This window comes from Theobroma cacao, chromosome 3 (assembly GCF_000208745.1).
Source record: "Theobroma cacao cultivar B97-61/B2 chromosome 3, Criollo_cocoa_genome_V2, whole genome shotgun sequence".
Classification (NCBI taxonomy): domain Eukaryota; kingdom Viridiplantae; phylum Streptophyta; class Magnoliopsida; order Malvales; family Malvaceae; genus Theobroma; species Theobroma cacao.
In genome coordinates, this window is record NC_030852.1 from 32,588,330 (window position 1) to 32,601,266 (window position 12,937).

At 39.3% G+C, this 12,937-nt stretch overlaps 1 protein-coding gene across 6 annotated transcripts; it reads left to right on the forward strand.

The window, feature by feature from the left end:
* LOC18606244 (serine-rich adhesin for platelets) lies at positions 460 to 12,913 on the forward strand. 6 transcript variants are annotated; one of them, XM_018117744.1, is made up of 18 exons: positions 461 to 645; positions 825 to 933; positions 2,404 to 4,070; positions 4,182 to 4,547; positions 4,927 to 5,073; positions 5,440 to 5,834; positions 6,047 to 6,368; positions 6,453 to 6,525; positions 6,737 to 6,789; positions 6,866 to 6,973; positions 7,052 to 8,838; positions 9,165 to 9,273; positions 9,674 to 9,854; positions 10,350 to 10,417; positions 10,536 to 10,651; positions 10,740 to 11,621; positions 12,363 to 12,456; positions 12,570 to 12,913. In XM_018117744.1, the coding sequence occupies exons 3-18, from the start codon at positions 2,414 to 2,416 to the stop codon at positions 12,584 to 12,586; spliced, it is 6,375 nt and encodes a 2,124-aa protein (XP_017973233.1). In that variant the 5' UTR covers positions 461 to 645; positions 825 to 933; positions 2,404 to 2,413; the 3' UTR covers positions 12,587 to 12,913. The 6 variants fall into 6 exon arrangements, with proteins under 6 accessions (XP_017973229.1, XP_017973232.1, XP_017973230.1 ...); XM_018117740.1 differs by having other exon boundaries at positions 460 to 645; positions 6,047 to 6,525; XM_018117743.1 differs by having other exon boundaries at positions 460 to 645; positions 825 to 906; positions 6,047 to 6,525.

Consider the following 12,937-nt stretch of genomic DNA (forward strand, 5'->3'; position numbering starts at 1 on the left):
CAAGTATTGGACTGATTATTCTGATCCAACGGTCCACAACAATCGCATACAAAAGATACGAAAAATGTCGGACCGTAGATAAATAAACGATACGCGTATCCAAACCTGACCTAACGGTCTTTCGCCACGTGTTTCTCACTAGATATGACCTTGGATTTTTAAACTTTTAGATCAAGGGCAGTCAACCCAGCCTCGTATTCCTCGGTCGAATTTCACGGGTCACAGACCCCATCTTCACCGTCAAGTTTCACACACGGGGGATAAATCGAACCGTAAGGAACTCGTCTGTCGCAAACGAAACAAGATTACCGGTAACGTTAACATTAGTATTGTCGCTTTATCGGACGTATAAGAATAGGCTACGTGTCACATTCCGGAACATTTAGGGCCTTCCGATTTTAGCCATTTTTCGAGTTCACTGAACCCCACTTTTTCAAAATTCGATCACCATCACTCGTTTGTATCATTTTCCCATTTCCCTAGCGAGAAAAAGAACCCAAAAGCCTCTCCTAATTACACATCAGAAAAATCTCTCCTTTCTATTTCTCTCTCATCCTCTTCGTCTCTTTCTTTCGCTCGCTTTTTTTTTATTTATTTCGATTCACCGGAACCCTAACTCGATCCGCCGGAGAATTTAAGATTCCGGTGTGTCTCAGTTACCATAAACTCTTCAATTAATTTACTCTCCCTTTAGTTTAGTTTTTATTTAAACAAATTTTCTTTTATCTTTTATTTGTTTGGTTTTCTCTTTGTTCGTAGTTTGGTTCCTTCTTGTTGTTGTTGTTGTCATGGTGTGGTTAAAGTGGTGTTGTTTTGAATTGGAGTTTTGTGGTGCAGTAGATGACCGCACGATTAGGGAGGAGTTGAGATCAAACGGCCAGGGATTTCGTCACCGGATGGAGGGAGGTAGCGTCTCTAGACTTACTTGCTCTGGTAACTGTTCATATTCCTACTTGGTTTTTTAATAAACAAATTGTTTTAGGGTTTTCATTTTGGTGTTTAATTAGAGCTTGAAAACAGTTGTCTATCTTTTTGAAGTGGTGGGTTTAGTATTGTTTAGAGTTTAAATTAAATTTCTGTGGTTTTCTGCTTAAATAGATTGGAACTGAGTTCGTTTTTGCAGTTGACAAGTTTGATTGTGGCTTAGTCAATTATGTTTTATCAGTTTCATTTCTTTTAATATAATTTTTTAATAGTTAAAGTGTTTGAGCTAGATTTTTTCTAATTCAATTTGCAGTTGACTAGTTAGTGGTTGAGCTAGGGTTTGGTTGGAAGTTAGTTAGCGGTATTGATATCTGAGTGCAACTAACTGATAAGTTCTGGAAGACAGATGTATCTTTATTTCTATTTTTAAAGATTATTCTCTTGTACACTGCAGTGGAGTTTCCAAAACTCCACAATTGGTTTATACGCTGGCCACATTTCCATTTAACTAAATATGTTAACCTAATAATTTGGTGTTGAATTCCTTGTGTTAACCGCGTGGAAAGTATGTACTTGTGGTTGTGAAGTTTTAAACTCCATGATGAGTGTATAGGATAATAATCCTTATTCTTAATGCTAACATAGCAAACTACCACATGCTCTTTGTTGAAAGACTTTTCATCTTTTAACCTGATGTGATTTTTATTCAAATTGAGCTACATTTGAAATATCACATTAAGTTTGCAATAAAATTTACCAATTGACATTTTTCTGGCTTTTGTAACTCAAAAACCATGTTCATTTTTGGACAAAACTATGAGATCATGGTGCTGGCATATTCTAGGTTCAAATTAACCTCTTGATGGGGCCTAGGGAGTGAATTATGGAATTGCGTAAGTTTTCTTTCCTCATATATTTAGGTAAACTTAGCTAATTCTAGATTCGATTTTATTGATGTGATATGACATTTTAGCTGTTATATTTTGATTTTTTTTTTTTTGCATGTTTACTGCAAAGAAAAATTTAGAGACATTTTCCTTTTTATAATTGACTTGGCATGCATAAAAATCCATCAATGTAGTTTATCAGATTTTCATGCTATACTGGGAAAAGAGAAAAAAAAAAAAATTAAATATCCACCATCTATGCATTTTGCATATTAACTCATTGTCATAGTTATGATGCTGTCGGACTATACAATGTGAACAGTTTAATGTCTTTTCTAAGCTTTATCATTAATGAATTCATGTGAATTTACTGTTCTTTGAACTGTAAATTATTATTCAATCTACTGGAAGTATATAGCTTGGTAATGTGGATTGTTCTATTTGGATAAAGTTCTAAATTTATAGCTTTTCTGTGCAATTCATACTGTAGCAGGAGACTCTTAAAACTCAGAGGCCTGATCAATTTATCTGTGTATTATTTGAACTGCAATTTTACAACCCATTTTCTTCTTCTAAATTTTTTCTGTTGTAGGAATACACTCATGGATTATGATGACAATGATTTCCAAAGCCAGAATCTTCATTTAGCTGGTGAGGGAAATAATAAATTTCCTCCTGTTTTACGACCATATGCTCTCCCAAGATTTGATTTTGATGACAACCTTCATGGGCATTTAAGATTTGATAGTTTGGTTGAAACTGAAGTTTTTCTGGGCATTGAAAGTAGTGAAGATAATCAGTGGATTGAGGATTTTTCACGGGGGAGTACTGGGATTGTATTTAGTTCAAGTGCAGCAGAACCGTGTTCAATTTCTAGGCGCAATAATGTCTGGTCTGAGGCAGCCTCCTCAGAATCTGTTGAAATGCTATTAAAATCTGTAGGACAGGACGAAACTATTCCTGGTCAAATTATTAGTAAGGATTCAGATGCCTGTGATGAACTGGGCTGCATAATAAAGCAGATGGAGCCTAGTTTGAAGCACGGAGATAGTGGTCTTTCTAAAGAGGGGGATGGCTTACGGCCTGCCTTACAGGCAGGTGAGATTCCAGGGAAATTTTCTGGGCTGAAAGGTAATGTTGGAGGAGATCATCCACTGGTTGAAGATGTTTCTCAAATGCATGAAGGTGAGCCAACTGTAGATGGGGCATTCAAAGATCCTAATACCATCAGCAGAAATACTGACTTACCTGTGACTGAGAGAGATGAGTCTAAAGATTGTGAGCAAATTGTTGTTAATGAAAATCAAGTGGATGCTTTGGTTGATCAATCTGTGGATAACAGGGGACAGGAAGATAAATTTGCTTCTGATTCACAAGTTGATACTCTGATTCCCTCTTTGCAAAATACCTGCACAAGTAGTGCTTTGATAGATAGTCAAGATACCACACATTTGAAAAATGATATCATTGATGAAACTGTGGACAGTTTAGAGAGGGTTGATTCAAAGCAAGAAGTTCATATTGATGGTGGGAACTTGGACATGCAATCTAAGGATGGTGTACATGTTATTCGAAATAGCACAGCTAGTGTTGGTGAGCCTTGTGATAGGATAGTGAAAGGGAATTCTGACCACCATATGGTGGAAGCATGCAGCGAGGGCTTGGGTGTAGAAGTTCCTCTGCAAACTGGCAAATCTGAAGACATTGTCTTGTCTGGAGGAAAATTACATGACATATCACCGATGCCCTTTGTTGGTGATATGACCCTTAAGGAGCATGAAAGTCAGGTCAGCAATACTGATTCTAAAACTTGTACAAGTCTAGAGTCAAAGATGGATTCAATGATGCAGTTAACATGTGATGCTATTGAGAAGAAGGATTTGTTAGAAACTGATTGCCACCCAGATACGAAAATCTTGAGCAACAAATCTGAGAAATCTTCGTCGTCAGTGGAAGATGGTAAAGGTTCTAAGGGTGAAGGTGAACACCTTCACAATACATTGGGAGTAGAAACCATGAGAGTATGTGAAGAATATATAGTCACTGAACATAACGATGATTATAAATGTGATGAAAGTGCTTCGGCTGCTGCAAAGCAGAACACTAAATTGCCTTCTGATTATGATAATGCAGATTGTGGGGATGGTGGATCTCCACTTGTTGAAAAGGGGGTTGATTCCTCATCCTTTAGCACATGTAGCACAGAAAATGAGTTAGTTTCAAATATACAATCTGATGTTGCTGCCAGTAGCAAGTCAGGTATGTAGATTGTGAAGCATTAAGTCTGATTATTGAGCCTTTTCTTTCTTTCTTTTTGCCTTCTTTTACCCTTTCTGCATCATGTGCTAACTAGGTATCCTTGTGGTACAGTGGATTCTGTTCTTTTGCCTTCTGGTAAGGGTCTTCTTACCGGCACTGTTTTTAATCAGAAAGAGGTTCAAGTGTCAGCTTCAGAAGCAAGTTTCTCAATCATGAAGACAAATTCTGGATTGACAACCGAAAAAGGTGCACTTTGTGAGACTGGTGAACAGTTCTCTTGTAAAAAGGTTGATCAGTCCTTGGCAATGGATGCCTCTAATGCTGAGGGCCAAAGTGGAGACCTGACACTTCACAGAGTCACACTGGAGGGTGGAAAGGATATGCAACCATCTTCTGTTGTCTCTGATTCAGTGGTGAGAGAGACTGATGGAGCTGAAGCTCAAGTTATTTCTAAATGGGGTTCTTCAGAAGCTGCAGGTAACCTTTTATAATTTATAGGTTATCTTGGTTTACCTAGTAATCATCTCAACTTAAATCTGAATGTAATAGAGTAAATTCTTATTAGCAATTTCTCATATATTAATCCTGAAGGATGGGTATGCAAATTCTATTTGCTAATATTCGATAGCTGGAGAAATTATTTGAATGACTATTTTACTGTTTCCTATATCTTGTGTTTATGGTGCTTTGTCCTTGACTCTTTGCAGTTCTTTCTGAAATATTTTATTCATCTTTTTGGGTGACGGTTGGTTGGTTATGAGCTACTGTTGTTTTACTTTATGAAGCATATTTCCTTGCATTTCTGATGCTGGAAACTCCATGAGATTAATGTTGAGAAACAAAAAATTTCGCTCAGGTGCTGTATCAATTCAGCAGAATGACAAGACGCCAACGAATCCGGTGCCTTCAACTTCAAAGGAGCCCTCCCATGATCCTGACCAAAATCGTTCAGAAGACAGTGACCCCAAATTAGTTTCTGAAGAGAAGATGCATCATGTTGATGGTGAGTTTCTTTGTATCATTTTATTTTTTTCTGAAAGCCTGTCACGATGGAATCCTTCCTATACCCTCCCCACTCTCATCCCTTATATCTGTTCTTTGTTGTGTTGGTAAAAAGTTTGTTTGTTTTCTTCTTTTTTTGCCCCACCCCCCATCATTTTGCTTGTAATTTCTGTTTTATGAAGTTGTGTCCTGTTTAAGGGCAATTTATGATCTATCTACTGTTTTTAGAGATGTACAGTCCATTATTTGATTTCATGCATAGCCTCTTTTGTGGCTTTATTCACTTTTGAGACCATTTTATCAGTTTTTCCTTTTTCTCCCACATTATCTCATGTTATGATTCTGATGGGTTAATTTGATGTTGCAGGTGATCCTGCGAAGACTCATTCTAGTTCCTCTACTTCTGTGATTTCATCTGAATCTCAAACTAAGTTTCACATGATAGAAAGTGGAAGTAGTAGTGTTGATCTTGACAATCCTTCTTGCGGCTCTCCGATTGTCATTAGAACTTCTGAGCAGTCACAAAGTAAAATTGAGGAGGGTGTGAAAAGATCCGCAGATCAGAGTGCTTCAGCGTCTGGGGTCATTAATGGGGAAGCGAGCGAGGAGCAGTCTATTTCTCAGGATACAAAAGGAAATGATGCATCTCCAGGAGACAGAAGTTTCACCTTTAAGGTACCTCCATTGGCTGATATGTCTGAAAAAGAAGCTGGCAAGAATTGGCAACCCTTTTCTACCATGCAACATGACAAACTGTCCTCGGTAAAATTTAATTTTCCCAAAGTGAACTTTTGGTTATGTTAAGTGGCCCTTTTTGTGTTCTAATAACTTCCTAATGCCTATCTTTTAGCTGAAGATTTTTGAGAAGTTAAGTGGGGTGGATAATTTGACCCTATTTTTTATTATTTCATTCTGGTTATGCTCTATCTCTCTTGCACTTGCTCTCTCACTCTTTGTGTTGATAACACAATAAGGTCGTGGAGGGAACTCCGTCAACCTCTGGCTCAAGCAAAGTGGCTGCCAAGACTGCTCAGGATGCAAGTCATGCAAATCCTCAGGCATCTGAGAGGGAGAAAGTGCGTGTTGGCTCCAGAGGGACTTCTGAGCGTAAAACAAGGCGAACAGGTGGTAAGAACACAGGAAAGGACGCTGCAAAAAAGGGAATTGCTGCAAAAGAAACAACTCCTGCTAGACAATCAGAAAGAAGTGATAGATCAAGTAATGCATCACTCAGTTCAGCTGGAATTGGCCAGCTCATTCAATCCAATGAGATGCAGCACTATGGGCACATTGAAGGTGGTAACATGAAACCATTTGGTCTTTTTTCTTCTTCAGTATCTAGTCTGCCAGACTTGAACACCTCAGCTTCTTCATCTGCAGTTTTTCATCAGCCTTTTACAGATTTGCAACAAGTTCAATTACGTGCTCAGATCTTTGTATATGGAGCTCTGATGTAAGTCTTGTAACACTTGTACATATTGGTATACATTTGTATTCCTGTGACGTGTTGGCATAATATTGAGTTCCTTCGGAGCATGTATTGAGATTTTTGTAGATGTGCTTACTAATCATTGTCAAGCGTAGTTGTCTCTGGTATTTGCATTTTCCATTAGGACTGTTGATCATTTGAGCATGTCTAATTGTTTTGAACAATGTTGCTGCAGTCAAGGAACAGCACCTGATGAGGCCTATATGATATCGGCATTTGGGGGACCTGGTTAGGTTTTCTTATCCCTAACTATGTCATCTTGGGACATTTTATACATATAGTCTCTATTTTGTATTGTTTGCAGATGGTGGAAGGTCCATATGGGAGAATGCCTGGCGAGCATGTATAGAGAGGGTACATGGTCAAAAATCTCATCTTGTTAGCCCTGAAACCCCATTGCAGTCACGTATAGGTATGCCTCTTTATTTTAAGTTGTTGAATCTTCTGATTCTGATGTCTCTTAACTTTGTGCCTTGGTTGAGATGCTCAGGTGCTAAACCTTCTGATCAAGCAATCAAACTGAATGCAGTTCAGGGTAAGGTTACATCCTCACCTGCCAGTCGATCCACCAGCAAGGGTACTCCAACAACAATTGTAAACCCAATGATACCCCTGTCATCACCACTGTGGAGTATTCCTACCCCTTCTGGTGATCCCCTTCAACCTAGTGGCATTCCAAGAGGTGCAGTTATGGATTATCAGCAGGCACTTTCTCCATTGCATCCTCCACCCATGAGGAATTTTGTTGGACCTAATGCTTCTTGGATGTCCCAATCCCCTTTCCGTGGCCCGTGGGTTCCACAGACTTCTGCATTTGATGGCAATGCCCGTTTTCCTGTGCTTCCCATCACAGAAACAGCTAATTTGACTCCTGTAAGAGAAGCATCTGTGCCTTCTTCTGGCATGAAGCCGGTTTCCCCGGTTCCCATGGTTCAGAGTGGGAGTCCTGCTAATGTTTTTGCCGGGACTCCCCTGCTTGACTCAAAAAAGACAACAGTAACAGCTGGTCAACATTCTGCTGATCCAAAGCCTAGAAAAAGAAAAAAGTCAACCGCTTCTGAGGACCCTGGGCAGATTATGCTGCATTCTCAAAAAGAGTCGCTTTTGGCTACTGCTGCGACTGGTCATGCCTCTACACCTGCTGCCGTTTCAACCCCTGCTACCATTGTTTCCAAGTCCTCCACTGACAAATTCATTACGTCTGTCTCTGCTGATCATCTTAAGAAGGGCGACCAAGATTTAGATCAGAGGGCTACTATATCTGAAGAGACCCTTAGTAAACTCAAGGAATCTCAGAAGCAGGCAGAGGATGCTGCTGCTTTTGCTGCTGCTGCTGTTAGTCACAATCAAGAAATATGGAATAAGTTGGACCAGCACCAAAATTCTGGGTTGGCACCAGATGTTGAAACTAAATTGACTTCTGCAGCTGTTGCAATAGCAGCAGCTGCGGCTGTTGCAAAGGCTGCAGCTGCGGCTGCCAATGTTGCCTCAAATGCTGCCTTGCAAGCAAAATTGATGGCAGATGAAGCATTGGTCTCGAGTGGCTATAGAAATTCTATTCCAACTGATGCTATCTCTTCTTCTGATAGTGTGAAGAAGCTGGGGAACGCTACTCCTGCATCCATCTTGAGGGGTGAAGATGCTACTATTAGTTCGAACTCTGTTATTGTTGCCGCAAGGGAGGCTGCAAGAAGGAGGGTAGAAGCTGCTTCAGCTGCCTCAAAGCGAGCTGAAAACATGGATGCCATTGTTAAAGCTGCTGAGCTGGCAGCTGAAGCTGTTTCACAGGCTGGCAAGATTGTTGCTATGGGTGAGCCTTTCTCATTGACTGAATTGGTCAGAGCTGGTCCTGAGGCATACTGGAAAGTGCCCCAAGTGTCTCCTGAGCCAGATGGTGCTAGAGAACACAGAGGCAAAAGTGGTAGTGTGGAAGCTCCTGGTTCATCTGCCTGGCATCTAAAAGAGGTTCCATTGGACCAAAGGGAAAAGCAAAGTGCCAACCATGGAATGTCACCCACTCTTAGAGAGATAGCCAGAGAGTCTCTGGAGGATCGTTCTAGGTTGACAGGTGGCATTTTGGGTTCTCCGTCTGCAGCAAGTGGAAAGGACAAAAAGGGACAAAAGGGCCGCAAAGCTTCAGATATCGCCAAAACTAAGGGAGTCACTTCTGAATCTGAGATTGGGTTTGGATCACCTTCCATGACCACTCCGACCGAACATGAAAAAGCGGGGGAAGTTTCAAAGGATAACTATTTAAGGGAGGGTTCCCATGTTGAGGTTTGTGATTTTTACTTGAAATATAAGTTGAGATGTGTGATCTTTGGTTGAAACATATAAATTTTCTAAGTTCTAACGTGTATGTGTGCACTTGCATTTCATGGAAATATGTTGATATAGTGGTCAGTTTGAGAACTCTTGCTTTAAGTTCTAATGTGTATGTGTGCACTTGCATTTCACTGAAATATGTTGATATAGTGGTCAGTTTGAGAACTTTTGCCTGCATTTTTCTTAGTTACTGTAGGAACTGTTGCAGTTGGACATGTTTTATTGATCTTCTATATGTATGTATGATTTTTTACAATTTTACCATTTCCTCTTTGTAGGTATTGAGAGATGGAGGTGGCTTGAAAATAGCATGGTTCCTGGCTGATATACTGAATTTGAAAGATGGCAAAGCTTATGTCTGTTACAATGAACTTCGGTCAGAGGAAGGTGAGCTATTACACCTATTGTAGCTTATGCTTTGGTTGAATTAACTGAATGTTGATAGCTAATAAAACAGATCTGTTGGAGAATCCTTTCCCTTCATTTTTATATAACTCCTCATTGATGTCGATGCGATTTCACTTTTTCTTTGGGGATTATTGCATGATCATCTCTATGCCAAATCAGGATTTTGCTTGTATAATGTGTTCCCCTGTTGTGGAGAGGTAGAAAATATGATTAAATGCACCCGAATGGGGGTCTTTCCCTTTCCTAATGTTCTTGTCTAAGTACTTTGTGCTGTTGGTTTCTTATGCGAATACATTTTCTTGGTAGAGAAAATAAGCCTGATGCACGTGCATTGATGATTGTTTTCTTAACAAACCTGTTTTGCCTGCTTATCTTACAGATGGTGATAGGCTAAAGGAATGGGTGGAACTTGAAGGTGAAGGAGACAGGGCACCCAGGATACGCACTGCTCGTCCTATTACGGCCATGCCATTTGAAGGAACGAGGAAGAGACGCAGGGCAGCCATGGGGGACTATAATTGGTCTGTTGGAGATAGAGTTGATACATGGATGCAAGATAGGTATGCATGCATTCTTTTCTACATATTTTCTTGCTATGTATTTCTTTCAGTGCAATGGACAGCAATTGTACTGTTGAAGAGGCATTAAAAAATCTACATGAGAAAGTAGTGTGGGATAATTTGTTAATATTTTTTAGCCAAACTAGCAACATCAGTGATTTGTCATATTGCCCAAAAAGTACTGCAGGATGAATCTGGATGCATATTTTAAACTCTTCACTAGCTGTAGCAGGATGAATCTGTATGCATATTTTAAACTCTCACTGGCTGTACCAGAATGAATCTGTATGCATACTTTAAACTCTCGCTAGCTGTAGCAGGATGAATCTGTATGCGTATTTTAAACTCGCACTAGCTGTAGCAGAAACGAAAGTGAATCTAAATCACTCTACTCCAGCTAGTTTCTTCACTTAGCACTTAGCAGTACTTCATAATTACTACTATGTAAATTCTGCTCACTATCTCTGAACTTATGTTCGTTTGTTTGTCTTTCAGCTGGTGGGAGGGAGTTGTCACTGAGAAGGGCAAGAAAGATGAAACTTCTTTTACTATCCATTTTCCTGGTATGTATAACTAAGTACAACATTCTATTTACAATCATGACTTTTTTGTGCTCACTAGTAAAGTGTAAGCAGCTTGTGCTTTGAGGATAAAGCTTCTTTTTTATTGTTCTTATTGCAGCTCGAGGAGAAACATCTGTTGTCAAAGCATGGCTTCTTCGTCCTTCGCTGATGTGGAAGAATGGTAGTTGGGTTGAATGGTCCAGTTCTGGGGATAATAATGTCTCTTCCCATGAGGTGATATGTTAACTTATACTTGTGGTTGATGTTTCTCTGATAATACTTTAATTGCTTCTGTGTACTAAGTCATTGATCTGTTCTTCAGGGTGATACCCCACAGGAAAAGCGGTTAAGGGTAGGCAGTCCTACAGTTGAGGCCAAAGGGAAAGATAAGCTTTCAAAAGGTGTTGACATTAAGGAATCTGGGAAACCTGATGACACAAGATTGCTGGATTTTTCTGCAAGTGAAAGAATATTTAATATTGGTAAAAGCACCAGAGATGAGAGTAAGCCTGATTCACTTAGAATGATACGAACAGGTTTACAGAAGGAAGGATCAAGAGTGATTTTTGGTGTTCCTAAGCCAGGAAAGAAGAGAAAGTTTATGGAAGTAAGCAAACATTATGTTGCTGATCAAAGCAGCAAGACTCATGAAACAAGTGATTCAGCAAAGATTACGAAATATTTGATGCCTCAAAGATCTGGACCACGTGGAACCAAAAATAAAATTGAACTAAAGGAAAAACGAATGGCTGTATCCAAGCCTAAGGTTCTCAAGTCCGGAAAACCTCCTAGTGTTTCTAGTAGAACTATTCCCCAGAAGGACAACTTATCAAACACCATGGTTTCTGAACCTGATGATGCTGTGGCCTCAGACGTGTCAAAATTCAAAGATTCTGTAAGCCATGCTGAGAATATATCAGGAAAGCATAATGTGATGGAGTTTAGATCATTTTCAAGTTCTGATGGAGCAGCAGAGGGCCCAGTCTTATTTTCTTCTGTGGCTCTCTCATCAGATGCACCCTCCAAGAAAACTTCCACATCAAATGCTAAATTCGAACGGATAAATAAGGGGAAACTTGCGGCAGCTGCCGGGAAGTTGGGTAAAATCGAGGAGGAAAAAGTCTTCAATGACAATTCAACAAAAACAATCTCTGAAGTTGTTGAACCTCGTAGATCTAATCGCAGGATTCAGCCAACTTCAAGAGTAAGTAAATAGATATTGTCATTTCTCATTTGATAGGTTGAGATCATTGATGCATTTAACATTTTAGTGTCAAAATTTCTAGTTTATGGAATCAATTCTTATGCTAATTATGTTACTTTATTTGTGGAAAATTAAATGAAAAATTCTTCGCATGTACATCTTGTGCCCTTGTGAACTTTGAGTTATGCTTTGCGAAGTATTTTTCATGCAAAAGAAGGGGGTGACATGTTAAGTGTAAATTCCTGGTTTCAGTAGGGAACAAGTAGGGATGTAGGGGTTATACGTGGCAAAAATATAAATTTGTCAGTAGTGGGTTTTTTTAAACTCTGGTGCTAGGGTATGTTACTTTGGTAGTTTCAAACTATGTAGAATATTGTGTTGAATGACAATGGGAACTTAAAAGTGTTAACTCATGCTGTTTTTGCTTCTTAGGAGATATTTGTGCTTGGTGCCTACTGTATTTTAGTAGGATATGCCACTTCCCTCTATGGTTTCACTTTTTTTCTGCACCATCAAGCTTTGCCCTGTCTGTCCACCTCTCTCTCTCTTACATTATCTAGCTTTATTTGTTTTGTTTGAGTAAGGTGATGATGGTGATGTATATTATCAAAAAGGAGCAAACTTGTTACTGTCACTAACCACATGTATTTTTATGTATTCATATTCATAGATATGTCTGTGTTTGTGCCCCTTGTATTTTTGTCCCAATCTGCTTATGGATCCTTGTTTTATTGCCCGCAGCTACTGGAAGGTCTACAAAGCTCGTTGATCATTTCAAAAATTCCTTCTGTTTCACATGACAAAAGTCACAAAAGTCAAAGCAGGAGTACTAGAGGTGAACCATAAATTTCTTTATTTTCTCGTTTGGTATACTGAAGTGATGTTGCTGCTGCCCTTGAGCCTTGTTTGTTGCCAAAACGTGCACACTAATGCATGCAATGATAACAGGAAATAACCATGGTTGAGAGGGAGTTCATTTGCAACTACCAACTACCGAATCCAGTCATGAAAGAAAATTCAAGAGATTATTGGATGACCAACATACACCAGTGTAGCTTGTGTAAATTATGATAGAGGAGAAAATTAGGAATGAAAATTGCTTCTTTTGGCTTTTGAGATGTAGTATTAGATATATTAATATATACTGATTTTTAGTTTCTTTACAATTATAATCTGATCTCTTTAGGCCATCCCCTTCCTAGCTTGTATATGGAACATCTCCATGTAGTTTGGCTTTGATATTTGCAGAGCTGCGTTGCAAGTGATCAACCATATATATTTTGTTGCTTCAACTGCACTTTTAACTCTTAAGCTCC